The sequence below is a fragment of the Maylandia zebra genome, linkage group LG2 (assembly GCF_041146795.1).
Source record: "Maylandia zebra isolate NMK-2024a linkage group LG2, Mzebra_GT3a, whole genome shotgun sequence".
Taxonomy (NCBI): domain Eukaryota; kingdom Metazoa; phylum Chordata; class Actinopteri; order Cichliformes; family Cichlidae; genus Maylandia; species Maylandia zebra.
Window position 1 is genome coordinate 3,531,212 of NC_135168.1, and position 19,401 is coordinate 3,550,612.

The 19,401-nt window shown below is 40.2% G+C and overlaps 1 protein-coding gene and 1 long non-coding RNA gene across 2 annotated transcripts; one reads left to right on the forward strand and one right to left on the reverse strand.

Annotated features, from left to right (window-relative positions):
- Nucleotides 1-12,209: 12,209 nt before the first annotated feature.
- On the reverse strand, nucleotides 12,210-14,060 carry LOC105940955 (signal-regulatory protein beta-2). The gene is made up of 6 exons (XM_076887932.1): nucleotides 14,018-14,060; nucleotides 13,561-13,875; nucleotides 13,112-13,471; nucleotides 12,897-13,013; nucleotides 12,542-12,591; nucleotides 12,210-12,439 (listed from the first exon to the last, which is right to left on the reverse strand). Exons 1-6 carry the CDS (start codon nucleotides 14,058-14,060, stop codon nucleotides 12,335-12,337), a joined length of 990 nt encoding a protein of 329 aa, XP_076744047.1. The 3' UTR covers nucleotides 12,210-12,334.
- Nucleotides 14,061-16,655: 2,595 nt separating this feature from the next.
- LOC143420337 (uncharacterized) lies at nucleotides 16,656-17,207 on the forward strand. Its single transcript, XR_013100159.1, has 3 exons — nucleotides 16,656-16,763; nucleotides 16,843-17,008; nucleotides 17,085-17,207. It is a non-coding gene; the product is annotated as an uncharacterized LOC143420337 (long non-coding RNA).
- Nucleotides 17,208-19,401: the final 2,194 nt, after the last annotated feature.

The following is a 19,401-nucleotide window of genomic DNA, read 5'->3' on the forward strand; positions in this document are numbered from 1 at the left end:
AAGTCTTTTTTATTAATTTTAATTAGTGACAACTGACAGACTGACAAATTATTTTTATATGATATTAATACATTATAGAAAGATGTAAGTTAAAAGAAGTTTTTCATTTAGGCAAAATATAACAACAACAACAACAATAATAATAATAATAATAATATTATTATAATTGTAACTTTTTTCTTTAATAATCACTGGGGAATTACATTTAAAGGATTTAAGAACTCATCAGCAGGTGGCAACAGAGTATTTGTCATCATATCATTAACATGTGGGGCCTGCAAGGTTCCTGCTCCTCCTATCAGAGCATCTGATACTAAATTAATTAATCTCAGGCAATAACACCAGTCATCATTACTTTTATGAATTTTAACTTCAGCACTTCAACAGTTTTTGTAGTACTTGCGTGGCAAACTGTGGTGTTACTTTGTGTTTCGCCACTCACTAGAAGATTGTGCACATTAAATTCGATTTTGTACGTGTTGTCTGTTGACCTTAATAACGTCGACCATTCATAATGAAACAAAGGGCTAAACAGTTTTGGCTCATGCGTTCTGCTGTCACATCCACTCTCTGATAAGCTTCTTGTAAAAACTCTTTGGTTCATGTTTCACAAGCAGTGAGAAACGAATGATGCATGGAAAATTCAGCGGTGGTTATCTGGTGTGAATCCACAGGGGGGATTTTTTTTCTCTCTTGCTTTTTTATTTTTAGTTTCTGTGTAGGGGGCTAATGTTTTTCTCTCCTTTTTCACAGGACATGTCAGATAAAAATAAGAAGGTTTTAAACAATAGCAGTTTGCAGCATATCAAGCACTTGATAAGAACAGTTGTTCAATGAGAATTTCCATTTCAACAATGTGGTTTCCTTAATTAGTCACTGGTGTCGCTTTAATGTTTGTAGAAAGTCTCGGGGGCTGAAACAGCTGATCTTCCCCTCACGCACTTCTTTTTCTGACCTTAATGCAGTCTGTGACTCAATATAGTTCTCAACACAATAGCTAAAAACACAAGTTTGCTTAAGAAAACAAAACAACATCTGTTGATATTTGGATTTCAACAGAACTACACTGATACAATGCAATGCTTCCAGTGTTGCATTTGCAACTGAATTGTGCCTACCCCAATTAGTTTTTTCAGAAAGGAAGCCATCAGAGGTGCAAACAGCCAAAGGGAGGATATCCTCTTAGCTATCGTGTCTGAGCATTCTTTTAATGCACCTTATTCCCCATCCTCGAGGTGCCATTTAGTGCTATTTTGTCAAAGATGCTAGTGTGGCTAATTTATGTACAAAGTGTGTTTCTGCTGCAATAACAAATAAAAGGCCAGGCTTCTAATATCTGTCATGTCTTGCTTTTCAGTCACATGCAAATCACCTGGTGGTCGGCAAACTTCTTTCTGAGATACCGATGAGATTTAATTTGACCTCTGATCAAATAAGCCTTAAGTGCTACATATTTAACATCATGAGTGCATGAAAGATTTTACCTGACGAAAGTCGACTATTACATTTTAAACTGTAAGCACAGGTGTGTGGCGTTTGTGTGACTGAAAATAATTACTTTTGTACAACTCTGCATAAAATTGAACGAAACATGGCCACGACCAGGAAGACAGATCAGAAAACGATCTTGTTAATGGTTTAAGTTTTAAAAAAGCCAGCGAAGGCTTCTTGTGAACCAGCTGCATATTCTGTTGATAACAAAATTCATGAACATTCTGAGTAAACAGGTTTGAGGGGATGTCGGAAACAGAGAAGTGGCCAGCCACAGCCTGAATCTCACACTTCAGCTGCCACATGTGGCTTTGAGTTTTCTTTTACAGACACTGTCACCGTACACATACCACAATTCTTTGAAATAAAAAAGTACAAGACTTGTTGATTCAGGCAAACTATTTCTGCGCTGTTGCATGCTCACTAGCCAGTGTTAACTAGTTTACATGCACCTATGCAATGCTTATTTTTTGCACACATAAACAGCTCTTGTTTATGCAGCTGTCGTGGAAATTTGTTAACTCTTAGAAGTGCTTTACTGTCTTGATTAAGCAATGATAACACATACGGAACAATAGATCCAGATCTCAGTGACTTCCTTTGTCTGTGCAACTGGTTTAGTAGTCTTGTTGTACGTAAATGCCATAGTCTGTGTGTATGTGTGTGTGTGTGTGTGTGTGTGTGTGTGTGTGTGTGTGTGTGCATTGCGATCTCTGTTATTATTTTTTTTTCTGTTTAAAGTTCACTGATGTTTTGGTATTTAGAGGCCTAGTTTCTTTAGTTTTCCTTTCCTTATTTCCCTAACTGTGTCCCATTCCCCTGATTGGACTTCAAGGAATTAAACTTCTGTCTCTCCTGTTCCTCTGTCAGATTTTTGTGTGTGTCTTTTTTCAAGGTGCAGCATTACCAACTCCTCCAGCTCACACACTCTAAATCCAGTCAGAAAAGTCTTTCCAGCATGTTTGAGAGTGGGCCATCCTCCAGGAATATCTCATCAAGAAGGTGCCCAGAGGGGAGTCACGTCAGATGCATGAACCATGTAGCTTTGATCTCTTTCTTTTGATCACTACCAAGAACTTGTAACCACATTTGAGCGACAAGTAAATTGACAGCTTCTATTTTACATTCAGGTTTCTCTCAAACCCAGCAGACAGGAAAAATGTCTGCATTGGCCTCAATCCATCTCTGACCATGTCTACAAATTCTATCTGTCAAAATTGCAAACTGGATCATTAACAAAGGGGGGAATCCAACACCCACCAGGAATTCCTTTGACTTTCAACCAAGATGGTTTCAACCAAGATGGCGCGGCCACGTCCAGACGCCTTCCTGACCGCTCCGCTCCGACTATCCACTTTTCTTGTTTTTTACTTATTTTTTGCTCTGGTTTACATCCCAAAATCCTCTAGTCTTATAGTATACGACAGCGGATCACTTGTAAACATCGGTGCCAAGGTTGCACATCTAATCTTGGACACTTTTAAACCTGACCCTTCCTGGCCGCCAGAGATTCTACGCGGCGCGGAGAACAACAAAGGACGGGCCGCTCATCCGAGGCACAGAACAAAGAAGCGCCGGGGAAAACGCGCTGGTATTAGGAACAGACTGAGACAGCAGGCGCATCGCGCACCACTGCCCAGTATCCTACTGGCCAATGTACAATCCATGGAGAACAAGCTCGATGACCTAAGAGCAAGGGTCACCTTCCAACGTGACATGAGGGACTGCAACATTCTGTGCTTCACGGAGACATGGCTGACCCCCACCGTGCCGGACCAGGCCGATTCATTCTTTGTGCTCCGCGCGGACAGAACGGCAGAGTCGAACAAAACCAAAGGTGGGGGAGTGTGTTTCATGGTAAACAGAAAGTGGTGTGATGCCAGGAGCATTTCTACTCTCTCCAGCGGCTGCTCGCCACATCTGGAGTTCCTGAGCATTAAGTGCCGCCCTTTCTATCTGCCCCGTGAGTTCACCTCAGTCATCGCCACGGCGGTCTACATCCCACCCCAAGCGGACACAGGTATGGCTTTGTCCGAATTACATGATGTGCTGAGCTCGCTTCAAAACAAGGACCCGGGCGCAGCCCTCATTGTAGCAGGAGACTTTAACAAAGCGAACCTCAGACAAGTCATGCCAAACTTTTACCAGCATGTCTCGTGTCCAACGAGAGGGGATCGGATTTTGGATCACTGCTACACGCCATACAAGCAGGGCTATAAAGCTGTCTCACACCCGGCTTTTGGGAAGTCTGACCACAACGCCATCTTCCTCATTCCCCAGTATAAACAAAGCATACGGAGGGAAGACGTGACCAAGAGGGAAGTAAAACGGTGGACTGCCCAATCAGAAGCTACGCTACAGGACGCACTCAACGACGTAGACTGGGACATGTTCAGAGCATGCGCAGTCGACATCAACAGGCGGCATCACCGGCCGTCTGCTGCGCTGCTGTGCTGACCAGCTGGCAGGTGTGTTCACTTACATCTTCAACGAGTCCCTGGCGAAGTCTGTGGTCCCCACATGCTTCAAAAGATCCACCATCATCCCTGTGCCCAAGAACAGCAAACCCTCATCCCTGAACGATTACCGGCCAGTTGCACTGACCTCGGTAGTAATGAAGGTGTTTGAGAGGCTGCTGAAGAACATCATCTCCTCCTCCATCCCAGACACCACAGATCCGCTGCAGTTCGCCTACAGATCCAACAGATCCACAGAGGATGCCATCGCCCACGTCCTACACACCACTCTCAGCCACATGTACAAGAAACAGGGTAACTATGTGCGAATGCTGTTTGTTGATTACAGTTCAGCGTTTACCACAATAGTGCCCTGCAGACTGTTCACAAAGCTGAGGGATCTGGGACTTAACAGCCGTCTGTGTGCATGGGTGTTGGACTTCCTCACTGGCAGAACTCAGGTGGTGAGGGTGGGTAGATGCTTCTCCAACAGCATCACCATCAACACAGGAGCACCTCAGGGATGTGTCCTCTCGCCACTGCTCTACTCCCTCTACACTTCAGACTGTGTGGCCACCCATGGCTCCAACACCATTGTGAAGTTTGCTGACGACACAGTGGTGTTGGGTGCCATCTCCAACAACGATGAGGCGGCCTACATGGATGAAGTGAAGAATCTGGCATCGTGGTGCCAGGACAACCACCTCCAGCTGAACGTCAGCAAGACCAAGGAGCTGGTGGTGGACTTCAGAAGGGGTCAGCACAGAGACTACAAGCCCATTATCATCAATGGAGCTCCAGTGGAGAGGGTGCAGTCCTTCAAGTATCTTGGTGTCCACATCTCCTCAGACCTGACATGGGCTGCCCACATTCAGGTCCAGACCAAAAAGGCTAGGCAGCGCCTGTATCACCTACGACAACTGAGGAAGTTCAGGGTCTCTCCAAAGATCCTCAGGATTTTCTATACAGGCGCTGTGGAGAGCATCCTCACACAGAACATGACATCGTGGTTCGGGAACAGCTGTGTGAAGGACCAAAAAGCTCTCCAGAGAGTGATCCGTACAGCAGAACGCTGCTGCAGGATTGCTCTCCCCCCGCTTCAGGACACCTACACCAGGAGATGCCGGACTAGAGCAGCGCAGATACTGAAGGACCCGTCCCATCCTGGCAACAAACTGTTCCAACTTCTGCAATCTGGTAGAAGGTTCCGCATCATCCGGGCAAGGACAGAGAGACTCAAGAGGAGCTTCTATCCCCAAGCCATCCGTGCCCTAAACACACACACCCGCCCTCTCACATCATCTATAATTGACTGAGACAGGACTCTTCCAGACACTAAACCAAGGCACAATGTACATTTCAATTCCTTTAATTTTAAATATGTTTATATTGTCTATCCTGTAAAATAGTCAGATGTCTATTCATATTAATGTACAGAATTCACCTGCTTGCTACTACTACTGCACATTCACCCAGTGTATATACTATGTGTATATATATATATATATATATATATATATATATATATATATATATATATATAAAAAACACCCAGCACGCCCCTGCGGGCGGTTTATCCTTCAAGCTCGGGTCCTCTACCAGAGGCCTGGGAGCTTGAGGGTCCTGCGCAGTATCTTAGCTGTTCCCAGGACTGCGCTCTCTCTCTCTCTCTCTCTCTCTCTCTCTCTCTCTATATATATATATATATATATATATATATATATATATATAATGTTCTTCCTCTACACCCCCCCCCAATTTTTGCACATGTCGAGGAGCGTGTCAGGCTACATTTCACTGTGTGTTATACTTGCATGTGACAAATAAAGAACCTTGAACCTTGAACCTTGACTTCCAGGAAGGAACACCAAGCTCTGTTTGTGTGTTTACAAGGACCTTCTTCAAGCCTTCTCTCTCTGTAAAATACAGGTTGGCAGACATCTGTGGAGTTCTATTTATTCTAAAGGTCGCTCGCAAGGAAAAACACAATCATGAGTAAATTATCAGACAATTACATTCGTCAAACATAAATTCAATAACCCATGAAAAATTAAAATGAGCAGTCATGTGTACAAAGAAGCCATAAGACAGACTACGGCAGATTCATGCTTTTGGATAACTCTGCTTTCAAAGCAGTAAAAACACAGCAGAAATCCCTAAAAAGTTATAGCGCTGCCAATCAGTGATCTACGTGAATGATGTCATTTCCTTGTTACCCGGAAGCTGAAGCCCTCAGCTACAAATGCTACAGCTAAGCTACCGGTATTACAGCCAGTCTTGAATCACAAATTGCTGAGTATTTTCAGCCTGGCTTCACAAATGATGAAATCCTTGTGTTATTAGCTGAATCAGAAGGCATTACTATCAGCAAACGTACTCTTGAAAGCACCAATTTGTTGCGATTCGGTTTTGAGTGCGCATTCCTCTGCGCCATAGTCCTTCCCGGTAACAAGAAAATTACGTCATTCACATAGATTACTGATTGGCTAACTCGAAATTTCGAATTACTTTTCTCAAAATTTCCAGTTAATAAGTCTAAATTTTGAGAAAGATAATTTGAAATTTCGAGTTATGGATACTTTTTTTGTGTGGCGGAAAAACGGGCTTCCATAAAAGGGTGAAGCCTCTGCACTCCGGTGCCATTATCTGTTTTACACTATCACATATCTTTCATGATAAAAAAAAAAAAAATTCAGAAACTAAATGGTAGAAACACACATCATTTCTAAGAAAAGGATGTGTGTTTGTAGTCAAATGTGTAAACTTAATTAATTACTTAATTAGTTAATACAAAATATGAACAAGAAAATAAAGTCATTATACTATATGACTGGTCACTTTCAAAGCAGCAACGCCGCAGGCTATGCGACAGGTTCAGTTTACTGTGTTAACCACTGTTTAAAACTGGATTTATTTATGATTTATTTGTTGTGTTTGCTATTAACACTTGTTGTTTCCCATCCAAAGGGTTGGCTTTCCTCCAGGCTTATGTTTCACACCCCTGGCTGGTCTGAAGTGGTGAGGCCTACCCCCCATTTCATATGTTAATTTTTCACTCTGTTTTTCAGAAAGTTTAATCTTTTCTGTTGTTTGGATGTAGAGTGATTGATTTGTACAATGGCATTTTTGCAATTAGTCAAAATGAGTTGTTGAAATTTTAAAAAAGTTTTCTTAACAGTCTCCCTGAAAATTCACACATAGCTTGCAAGAGAAAAGGATAACTTAATTTAAAGCATCTAAGTCAGGGGTCTCAAACTCAGCTGAGCCATGGGCCACTACTGGCACTTTCATCTCATTGGTGGGCCACTTTAGGGTTCAACAAGTACAAAAAACAAACAAAAACAAGAAAACACCCACTAAAATGTAGTATTTTGTTTGTTTTTTAAAATTTCAAATATTGTATGACAAGACAAAACTGCAAACATGAATGCATTTTTTTCTCTCACGCTTAACTAACTGAAGGCTTTCAATAAACCCATTGGTACCCTCTTTCAGGTCCGACACGTGGCAGCTCTTCTACTATAATTCAGTTTGTATTTAACAAAATCAAAATGCAGACATAAGTGTAGACATTAGTTTTTGACCCCTAGCAAAAGTGTTTTCTTACCTAATTAAATCTATCATTGAACTAACACAGCCAAAATATCAACATGTTTGTACTCTCTTGTTACCTGGGCCATGTCCGCGGCTCTGTCCGTGGTAACAGGACCTCTGACTAATACTGCGCTTTCCGTGTCTGGCTCGTAGACAGTAAATAGCTTTACTGTCTGTAAATAACTTCACTGTCTGGGTCAACTTTGCTAGCGAGAGACAGAGAGAGGCGTTGAAAGGCAGCTCCAACTGAACTTTATTGTTTCGGAGGCGGCGAACACTGTGTACAGTCGAGTCTTAACAGCTTACTTACACCTGGGCTGGTCAGGTCCTCTTTTTGGCTGCAGTGGTTATTATTGTATTTACATGCTTTCATCTTCTGTTTCTTGTCAGTAGCAACTCATACTTTTTGAATCTCCTTTTTCTCCCTCCCTCCCTCCCGCCCACACACACACACACACACACACACACACACACACACACACACACACACACACACACACACACACACACACACACACACAATGGGAGGGGCAGTCCCACATATTCTCCCTGCAGCACAGAATACACTGCCCATGAGGCTTCTTAAAGGGCTATGCCTGAAGCGCTCTGCTCATATCAACTAATATTAAATCATCTTTTCAATAATAATTTTTAAAAATATTTCCTCACTTCAATATGCGGGCCACAAACAGAGGTGACGTGGGCCGTAAGTGGTGCGTGGGCCGCGAGTTTGAGACCCCCGATCTAAGTTAAAACAGATTTCTCGAAAATACTGAAAGTGTGCTAAAACATTGCCCCCACCACAACAAACACTCTTGTTCAATAGGTTTCAGTTCACTACGTATTTGTTTGTGAGTGGGAGTCTACTAAGCTTTTGATTTAGTACATCTGGAGTTACGACACAATCTTGAGACTGGTAGTGCAAAACAAAGTTTAGTCCAATGATTTTTGTTCCCTTTTTTGTGAACATAAACTTTAACATATTAATTTGTGTCAGTGCACATATTTGTATCCACTACATTTTTTTCGATACAGTTGATAGCATGGCTAATAAATTACATAAAGAAGGAACGGAAACAGCTGGGCTTGTCTGTGTGAGACACAGCGTTGCAGGAAGCCACCAGTAGCCGAAAAGGTCAAATGAGCTGTTCTTACACTCATTTTGATCCCCGAAGAAACAAAAGCAAAGCATTACAGAGCTGTTTTACTACGGTTTTACTCCATGAGATGAGTGCTGAGGTTTTGTTTTTTTAATTACAGAGCAACAGCTCAGGCTTTAATTCTGATTCATTGTGATTCACAAACTCAACTGTATAGGTGTTTCCTGATATAGACATGAGTTTGTGAATCACAATCAATCAGAATCAGTCCTGACAACAAATTCAAGTCTGAAAAGTCTAAGTATGTGACATGAAGTGGGATTTGCTTGCATAAAACATAAATTATGGAAAATGTGATTCCAATTTGGGGTGCAAGAATCGCAAAACATACTTATAGCACTAAAAGAAAACAAAAAACTAACATGTATCATAGTTTCAGACTGCACCATCCACTTGCTGCATTCAGATTTTTTTATCAAGCCAGTCAGCATATGTCTGTTGTGGTCATTGTTTACAATTTCCCACATTATATCTCACCTCTCAGACAATTTCTCAATAAAACAATGAAATGTGATAATAATGAAAAGTTAGATAGAAGTGAAAACCATGCATTGCAATCAGATCTTACTGAACTGTAGCTCAGCAGAAGTATAAGTCAGATAAAGTACGGTTCTAGCTCTATTATCAGTTTGATTGGCATGAATTAAAGGACACAAATCAGTTTCAACACACTCAGAATCAAACTACAACAACTGACTCATGCACCACTGGATGTCCACTACATTATCGTGTAAACATGACTCTCTTGAGCACTAGTTTGAATCTCGTATTTTACACATATCCTTTAGATGGCTTAGCTACTTTAGTGCAGGACTATCTTACTACAAGTTACTGTTTTGTCTTCATGATTAATAAAGGTAACAGCTCCAGATAGATAGATAGAGCTAATAGCTCAGTTGTGCAAGAGAAGGTTGAGGTACCACAACGATCAGTTTCTTTGATCTCTTGTGTGAGTTTTCTTCTTGCGCGCTGTAGGATGTACGATTGTATACAATGTAACAATGTATGCGTGATGATTATACCTCTTTAAATTGCTTTGTCTTCAGCTCAGTTTAATTCATTTGAATTTTCTTTCCACAGCACCAAATCACACCAACAGTTCACTCAAGACACTATATTGCCTTTTTTTGCCTTTATTTTTTCTTCAGCTCTGAGCAAAATGAATGAGGTTCTGTATTAACTGACTGAGGCTAACCTTAGAGATGGTGTGACTCTATCATATAATGTCTTTAGGGATGATGTGCTGCTTACTGGTATAAATTGAATCTTCAAAATATTACTCAAATAATTGTTTGAGGAAAGTTTGACTAAATATTCCTTCAGGGAGGGTTTAAAAAAAGACAAAGGTTCAAAGGGGGTAAGGTGTATTCTCTAACTATAAGAGATGTAAGCAAAGAAGTTGTTTTCTTGTTGTTTCACTGTCACAGTAAATTATACCCAGATCATTCAAGTTAGACTGATCTTATATAAACTGCTTTCAATTTTTAGCCTACATGAGTTGATGATTTCACAGGTGGCATTTGGCTGAGTCTGTGACATTTGCCCTCTTTGTTCTTTCTCTGTATTTCTGTGTTTTCTTCTCGTTTCCTGTGGTGTCCTGTGTTACATAAAGGCACCTGAGTTTCAGCTGCTCGCATTGTCTTATGCAGGTTACATGCTGATTTTTGTTGTGAGGTTGATGGAGAAACATGCCGACTGCAGGCTTTTTGTCATAAGCTGCAGTATGTAGCACAGTTTTTTAAATTTTTTTTTAAAGTTTTTTAAAGTTGTGCTAAGTAAAAGATTCCTGGATCCATAAAAAATAGCAAACTTTATCACAAAGATAAAGCACATCTAGGAGATGAAGTCAGTGAAGTTGTTGCAGTCCTGAATGTTTTTGATTTGAGCTTTTGCTGAAAAGATTCCTTACTTCCTAAGAACAAACTTAAAAATGCTTCCGTATGCTGAAAACTGTCCAAATATATGACACTGACCTGGTCTGTGCTGGTCAGGCAGACCAGAAGTAAATGTCAACACCAATTTACTATCATTCAAAAGAGAATCTTTTATTCCCCTTTGTGCTGTGTGCTGTACGTGGATTGGACCCAGAAGCAGAATCAATAAACAGACTGATTTACTGATCAAGAAAAGTTTATTTAATTTAGGGACATCTGAGTGAGAGTCAGTCAGGTGTTGAAGCCACTGCAAACACAGGGAAAGAGGGGTTAGTGCAAGGCAGAGAGTAACTGACAGGCGATGAATCAAAGTGAATGCTTATTTGGAACCGGTGACAGGAGAGCGGTGGAGCAAGAGGTGAGGGTGGCAGAACGGACCGTGACAGCACCAGCCACTTTATGTATATATGTGTTTGACAATCAGTCCAAAAGACACAATTTAATGTTTTAATTATTTCAGCTTCACAAATTGTTTACTTTAGAATAAAGTCCAAACTTAGCTACATGGTGTGAATTGTAAGAACTTGTAGGGTGTTACTTGTGGGATTCTCCAGCATGATGATGACAGATGTTTCACTGTTCTTTCTACTGTCTTGAGTTTCTGAACCTATACTTTGACATTGATTTTGAAGTGCTATTAAATTTAACTCTAAAGTATCCTTAAAATGATTTGGAGCTTTGTCACAACATGGAAAAATGGTAACATATTAAGATTTTGTGCTTAGTCTGGTGCAAAGAAGGTTTCAAAACACAAACAAAATTCCGATTCTGCAGTGATTTTTGCAAGGTCCTTAATTATTATTTTGACAGGATTCTCATTTTCGGTCTCTCTTCTGATTAATAGATAGTGTTATATGCACATGCAGTGCATGTTTGTTGCACAATCTGTTTAGCAATGCACAATGATATATATTTTATCACTACAGAACTTATTACGTTTTTCTATTTGTAGTCACCAGAGCTAAATATCTTTTTCTATCTACAGCTAATATCTTGCAGTTCAAGATATTATAAAAAATAAAATAAAATAAACTGAATTGAACAACAGGTGAATCCTATACATTCAAACTGCCTGGATTGTTATGATAATTTGAAGGACAAAGTTTTGGATAAAAGTTTTATTATAGTCTCTGTGGAGGTATGGTAATATTTCTTTTTCAACATTACAAGAATGACTGTGTTTCAGTCTTAAAATAATACAACACAGTACACAGAACCAGAAAAAAAGAAGTTTCTTATAAAAAGAAGTTCTTGGGTCTCTCTTCATGTTTACATTTGCAACTGATCTGCGGAGTGAGATTACTTGGTAAAAATGTAGGATTAGATATCACTCTGCAATTTTGTTTGTCTGAAACAAGCCCCTGTTGTAAATGAGACACCAGGTCTCAACCTGTATGAAAAAAGGTTCAATTATAATTAAAAATTGAAAATGCACTTACATTAAGACAATTTCAAAGCAAATTAAGTAACATGCTTTCCTTTCCTGCACTGTCGTACAAATAAACACTAGATTTGTTTTTCTTGGAGTGGGGGGCTGTGGGGGTTAGTTTTTAACAAAGATGGAAAAAGAAAAATTAGAAAAGAAATAAGAAAACAAAGGGTGCCAAAGAGTGACAAATAAAAGGCCCAAAACTTAATTTAAGGTTTATTTTAATATTAAGGAGATGCTCAACAATGTCATATTCATTTAACTCAACATTTAGGAGAAAACAGTGTCCTCGGTATGCTCTCTTGTCCTTCTTCCTCGTGTTTTTCTTTCAGAGAAACTGAGCGCAGCGTAGTTTATATCATCATCAGCTTCAGTCTGTGCAGTAACAGAAAGAGTATACAGTACACAAACATGTAGAAGAGGATGTGGAACTGTGCATACATATTTAACCTACACAAAATCTGTTTGATTACTTACTGGTTGGTACAAGTTGTCAGTTTGTACTTCTGTTGTATCACTTTTTATTTCTAAGATAAACAAAAATAATAACAATAAATATATGATAGTGAAATGCACTTAATGTGACATTTCTCCTCTGATGTTTTTTTTTTTTTTTTACAAAAGTCTTACTTACATAAATGTATCATTCAAGTGAAGCGATAAGTTAAGTTAATGAGAAGTTAGATTGTTTAATGAGGTACACAAAGAAATAACAACCATTATGGAGCGCTTAAACATTAACAATTAGTACAATAGTTGCCTCCTTGCAGTTTTATAGCAAACTTGTTTTTATGATTTTATACATAAATGTTAAGCTACTGACAACACTTACCTTTACATTTTTTGCATACCCTTCGGTTGCAGATGAAGAAAAGATTTCCAATGACCGAAATGGCAAAACAGGTTATTAATATTACAATTCCAATAAATACCAGTCGTGTTGTTTTCTCTACAAAACAAACAAAAAAGGTTTTATCACTGATCTTGATATGAGCGTGTTTTAAGTACAAACTGAAAAGTACTTTAGACAAAATCAGGCACAGATACCTTGAACATCCAGTGTAGTTCCATTTCCAAATAATATCTCCCCACATGTGGCCACAGCACAGTAGTAAGTCCCAGCATCAGAGGAGCTGACGTTCTTAGAGAAGTGATAAACACACCCATCCTGAGGGTCAGATCTTTTCTCACATTGATCAGTTCTGTTTCCATGAGTGTAGATGATGTTTGGAAGAGATTTATTAGATCCATCTCTGAACCAGAAAACATTATGATGTCCTGAACATGTGTTGTTCTCAGAATTTGTCAGAACTGAACACTGAAGAGTTGCTGTGTCTCCTGGACGGAGTGGATTTGATTCTGTCGGCTGCTGTACAACAATATAGTTTGATGTCCTTTCAGTGTTTCCTGTGTAATACAAAATGTAATACAAGTAAATTATTCACCACATTCTCAGAGGCATTTAATAATTTTGTAAAAGTTGGTCAGTTCATTACCTTTTACTAACAAATATGTCCCACTCCATTCAAGTTTAATCCAGGTGTCTATTTCACAGTGATACATTCCCTCATCCTCTTGGGCTACATTCCAAATGGTCAGGTTGCTAAAATCTTTACTATTATGTGCAGAAAATCTTGACTGAAAAAACTCTGAAGAAGGTTTTCCAGGAAGTGACACTAATAATTTAAGAGTATCCCCGACTCTCTGCTTGTACCACTGAACCTTTCTGCTGCCGAGCTCTTCATTTGGTAAAACACATGTTAATGTTGCTGTTTCACCAACATGGACTGTTTTCACTGGAACCAGAGAATCTAAGATAAAAGAAAACGTTCAGTTTTTATGTTATTATCTCTACGTCTATCTATATATGAATCTATTCCACATAAATAATACGTTCAGTTTGGTCAGATGGTCAGATAAAACAAAAACAAACAGAAACAAATCCCCCCTTACTTCCTTGATGAAGAAAAAGCAATGTAATCCATAAGACGACCATCTTGAGAATGTGCTTTGGGGTTTTTCAGTAAGTTACGAAGGGGAAATGAGAACACTGGGTTAGACCATAAAATGCATCCGATTGGTTAAAACAGAAAAGACTTAAAATACACTTCCTGTCACATTGGTTTCTCTTCAGCATTTTCTAACTCTTATTATCTCTGTTTAATCTCCCGTTGCAATTTTTCTTATTATTTACTGTTAATTTTTGACTATTTCTGTCTGATTATAATTCACGTTCTCAAATGTTCAGAACAGAAAACACAACATGCATGACTTCTACGACTGGCTGTGGTGTGTACTGCAAGAAATACCTAAAATACATCAAACTCAGCACTTCAAAAGAAATTTGCAAGCTGTATGTTTCATTGGTGAGGCGCCATGACATTTCGTTCTTCAGAAGAGCTGAAAAGCAGACTGAACAGCGATGCATGGTTTAGCTTCTTGAAAAAACAAAACTAATGTGTAATTTGTGGAGCAAAACCATTCACCAGAACTCAATTACTCACTTTTTAACACTTTCGATTGTCTCATTTAATCATTCATGTTTAGCCCACTCGACCTAAACATGAATGATTTGATGCTTTTATCTACTATTATCTGCAGAACCAACAGTCTAATCAGTTTTCCTTCTTTCTCTCTTCTTTCACTTTTTTAATATCAGCAGTATAAAAAGAACTTTAAAGCAAATTAGGACAAATCCCTGAAGCACATTTGGTATTTCTGCACCATGAACTGAATACATTTAGGTTTCCATGGCAATTCAACATGTACATTTTGCACAGTATACAACATTTTGTGTAATGTGTAACTGCATAGGATCATCTTTATTTACTAATGGAAAACATTTTTAAGCTAAAGTAATAGCACAATACAGTCACTGCTCATATCATCAGTTGCACCTGTTTAATTCAAGTTATTGTTAGCGTTTTATATGCGTGCGTGTATGTGCATGTGTAGCTCCTTAACCAAAGTATCTAGTCAGGAAATCAATGATTAGATACTTTGATTTGAGTATTTCAGGAGCTGATTGTTAAGACCCGGCTCTGCTATGGGACAGGGGAAGGAAACCAGTTAAGGCACAGTTTTATTCATAGAAAAAGAACTTGGAACTAAAAAACCGGCAAATACCCAACACAAAAATAACAGGTTCACGTACGAGTAGAAAATAAAACTAGCAGTAGAACTAGACGCTATTCAAACAAGTTCCACACCTCAAACAGAGTTTCACAAGAAAGTCTCACAGACAGAAGCATGTGAGGTGAACTGCACATTCAGTTCAAAGCAGCCCCCAAATACATTTTCAACAGCCATTTGTAGAGCACAGGCGAGCACAATCAGTGGCTGATTGGTCCCTTTATAATAATAATGGAGTGCATTTATATAGCGCTTTTCAAGACCCTTAAAGCGCTTTACAATTCCACTATTCACTCTCAACACTGGTGGAGGCAGCTGCAGTTGTAGCCACAGCTGCCCTGGGGCAGACTGACAGAAGCGAGGCTGCCATATCGCGCCATCGGCCCCTCTGGCCATCACCAGCATAGGCGGTAGGTGAAGTGTCTTGCCCAAGGACACAATGACCGAGACTGTCCAAACCGGGCCTTGAACCGGCAACCTTCCAATTACAAGATGAACTGTCAACTCTTGAGCCACCTTTCCCCGGAGGTGCTACCCACGGGTCCCCAGACAGCCAATCGTCTGTGGGTCCTGGCACGCTTGGATTTCCTTGAAGGCCAGCTCACTTCCCCTGAGGCCAGGGGCTGTAACACTGATCAACTTGGAGTTTTCCAGTTAAACCATCTCAGCCATGATAATATACATGTACAAATGTTAGATAGTCATACATAATTTAATTCAAATCAATTTTATTTACACAGCGCCAAATAACAACAACAGCTGCCTCAAGGCACTTGTTGAATTTAAAAGCAGTATTTATGATTTTAAAATGAAAGGTAACTTATAGGTGTACTACATATGATGCTTGTTTCTAGCCACATAGTTAAAATGTGATTAGGAGGAGTGGCAAAGGCCATCTCGGCCATTGTATTCATGATGGGAGCAACATGGCGGTTTCCAGAAATCAACACCCAGTCCTATGGATTTTTAATGTATTCATTCTTAGTTTATAAGAATACAATTTGTTGGAAGACATAATTACACACTGATCAATGTATATTCATAAATATGATATTCTTTTATTCTTTAAATAACCTAAAACTAATTTGCTTACTGTACTTTTACGGCCAGGTTCTGTGCAAACACCAAGTAAGCGACTGAGAAATAGTTTAAATTTTCTTCCAAACAACCTGGACTTACTGCAAACAGCGTAACTGTAAATTATGAGCAGCAATGATTTCTCATGATAATCTATCTATACAGTCACCTCAGTCTGTCAGTTACTAAATTAACAGCTTTGCAGGACAGCTATTTTCCCTCTTCAACATAGCAGTCCAGTAAAGTATACGACTCTACTCCATTTGTTAGTCTCTCCTCCAGTCTTCCACACACTTGTGAACAAACGGTTCTCCAACCTGGAGACTGTCATGGTACGCGGCCCGGTGTCCGAGGAGCTGATGGGATGCCCACGCCCACGGGTGTGGCTGTTAACTCCACACCTGCATTCCATCTCAGGCGATTATCAGGTGGACTATTTGATCCAGCCCAGCCAGCTGCTCCACGTCAGTCCGTTAGTCGTCTCACAGCGGTAACGTACACCCACGGGAAGGCGGTTGTGAAAACCCTCATTTACCTGAACAAACGCTAATCTTTTCCTTTGCGCTCAGGTAACAGCTCGGCGTGTTTTTGAGCCACCTGCCCGTCTGGAGTTTGGATCGCCTCCAGTACCAACCACCTCTACTTTCCTGGAGCTCCCCCGTGGACCCTCACCCCTCCCTCCGGCCCCCGCGGACCCTCACCCCTCCCTCCGGCTCCCACGGCCCCGCTTTGACTGTAAGACTCACACTCTCCCCCACGTATGCTGCTATTTCCCCGCTCCCCAGTAACTCTCTTCCTCTTTCTGTTGCAGCCTCCCACAGTCCCGATTATGGCGTTCCTGCGTAACTCATCCCCCGGTCCTTTGGTTTTTCTAGTTTCTCGCGTGTTTTCCTTTGACCCTTCCGGGACACCTTTAGTTGAAATAAAGTTTATTTATTGTACTCCTGTGCGTGTTGTCTCTGCTTCTGGGTCCAGCTTGTGTACTGAACTTCGGTTCATGACAGAGTCAGCATTTGACCCCTTTTCAGCTGAAAAGCAGGGCCTCAAACTTGGGGGTACCAGTTATTTATGAGTGTTTGATCAGTGAAAGCAAAGTGCAATCTAAAAATATACATTGATAAAACATATCAAAGTGAACACAATCTCAGAATCTCTACCAGAATGCCTTTCTGTTCTTTAAAGAATTGCATATCTCCTGTTTGCAACCTTCCTGTATATTACTGACATCTTTTGGTGACATCTGCTTATTGTCTTTGGAAGTCAGTTTGGCCCCAATCCACTGAGATTTTAATGGGGATTTTCATGTCTCATTACCAAAGGTTAGAGCTTGATAAGCTGACAGGCATTTGCACTTACATTTTTGATAACACAGTGCATTTTGACAGGTGACTGACAAAAGATTCGGGTGGTAGTAAAACTACCTTTTGTCATAAAACAGCTGTGTGCAGGCAGGATAGGACCAAAACTGTGATGGTCCTAGGTTGGTGACCCAGTGTTTTTTTGTACTTTTAGTTTTTGATTCCACCATGGTTGATCATGGTAGTGTTTTGGTTTCTTTATCAGTATGTCTAGCTCCTTAGCTCTTTAGCATTTCCTGGGTTCTAGTTTTAGGTTTTGTTATCTGGCTTCCCGTGTTCTGTGTTTACTGTTTTACTTTGAAGGTCCATGTCTCGTATTTTGTTTTGTTTCCTCCCCGGCTCGTCATGCTTAATTAGGTTCAGCCACCTCTCCCTTCTGTGTGCAGTTTCCTCCTGTGCTCGTCGTTGGTCCGTCTGTGTTTCCCTGCTTATCATCCCGTGTTTCCACACGGCTTGCCTTGCAAACCGTGACAAAAACACAGACTTACTGAGAGAAACAAAAACTCAAAAAAACAAAACAAAAAAGCCCACAGCTTTATTTGCTGAATGAATAAACAGTTCAACACTAAACTGGGAAATCTAAACAACTGATCACACTAAGAAATAGATGGAGAATCACACGCAACTATCAGGGACTGAGTGAGATGCTGACATAAATACACAGAAAGATAACGAAAAAATGAGAACATACAAGGAGCACAGCTGACATGAATAATCATAATGAGACAGGCGAAGCAAAACTGAACAGAACAAACATGGAAACATGAGACCTTCACAGGAAAAAGGATAAAACAGGAAACAGAGGAACAGGATGCACGAGTGGAGGAGAGGCAGATGAGAGGGAGTGAGGGAGTACGAGGGAGAGAGCAGACATGACGGGCCGGGGAAACATACATCAACATGATGGAATAAAACACGGGGAGGTGAAACAAGGCACAAGAACTCATACAACAGACACACAGCGGGAGACCGATGGTAAGGACACAAGGGGAAATCTAATAAACAAATCTCAACAGACCAACCCAGGTCTTATAGAATAAACCCCAGACTTACACAGCGGACCTAAACATAAAAAGTAATGCAAAATGACAAAAGACACAAGAAAACTCAAAACACTGGGTAAACTGAGCCAGGACTATGACACCTTTGGCTCTGAAAGAGATGACAACGGACTGTTGAACAGCTAAAATCCTATATCAGACAAACAAAGGCCAACATTTTTAAGGCCAGATGTTTACAAACTTAAAAGAACAGGGGATGCTACTCAGTGGTGTACTCATGGCCCTGAGTTTATGAGGTTTGAAAAGCATTGCATGAAGTGTTATTTACATGTTATTTACTTTTTACACAGTGTCCCAATTTTTTCAGAACTGGAAAGACTTTAAGTTTGGAGTTATATTTTGTCCACACATGTGAGTAAATGAATGATTCAGAATGAGGGATCAAAATTGTCCCTGTACACATGGACAGGAGTGACTGGGACCTGGTGGTTTATCAAACTTGCTGGGTCAAGTCAAATTCTGCAAACATGAACTGGTGTGCACCAGTAGTGGAAGATTTGATCAATTTAAAGGGAAAGTGCCAGGTGATATCAAATCAAATAGTTACTTCTGAGCTTAAAAGGAGCTAAGAACTATTTTAAGAAGCTTCAAATAAGTCAAGTGAAGTTTCTGTCCATGTCATGGGCAATATCCTGCAGTATAAAAATGCATCTTCATACTACATAAAGAAACACATGAAATGGGATATTTGTACAACGTAGAAAGATTA

Bases quoted from the DNA above. Each gene is read 5' to 3' on its own strand.
- LOC105940955 (XM_076887932.1), bottom strand. From the start codon at position 14,060: ATGGTCGTCTTATGGATTACATTGCTTTTTCTTCATCAAGGAA. The intron at 13,876-14,017 runs GTAAGGGGGGAT...CTTTTATCTTAG, and splicing joins GCTTTTTCTTCATCAAGGAA to ATTCTCTGGTTCCAGTGAAA. The intron at 13,472-13,560 runs GTAATGAACTGA...TGTATTACACAG, and splicing joins GACATATTTGTTAGTAAAAG to GAAACACTGAAAGGACATCA.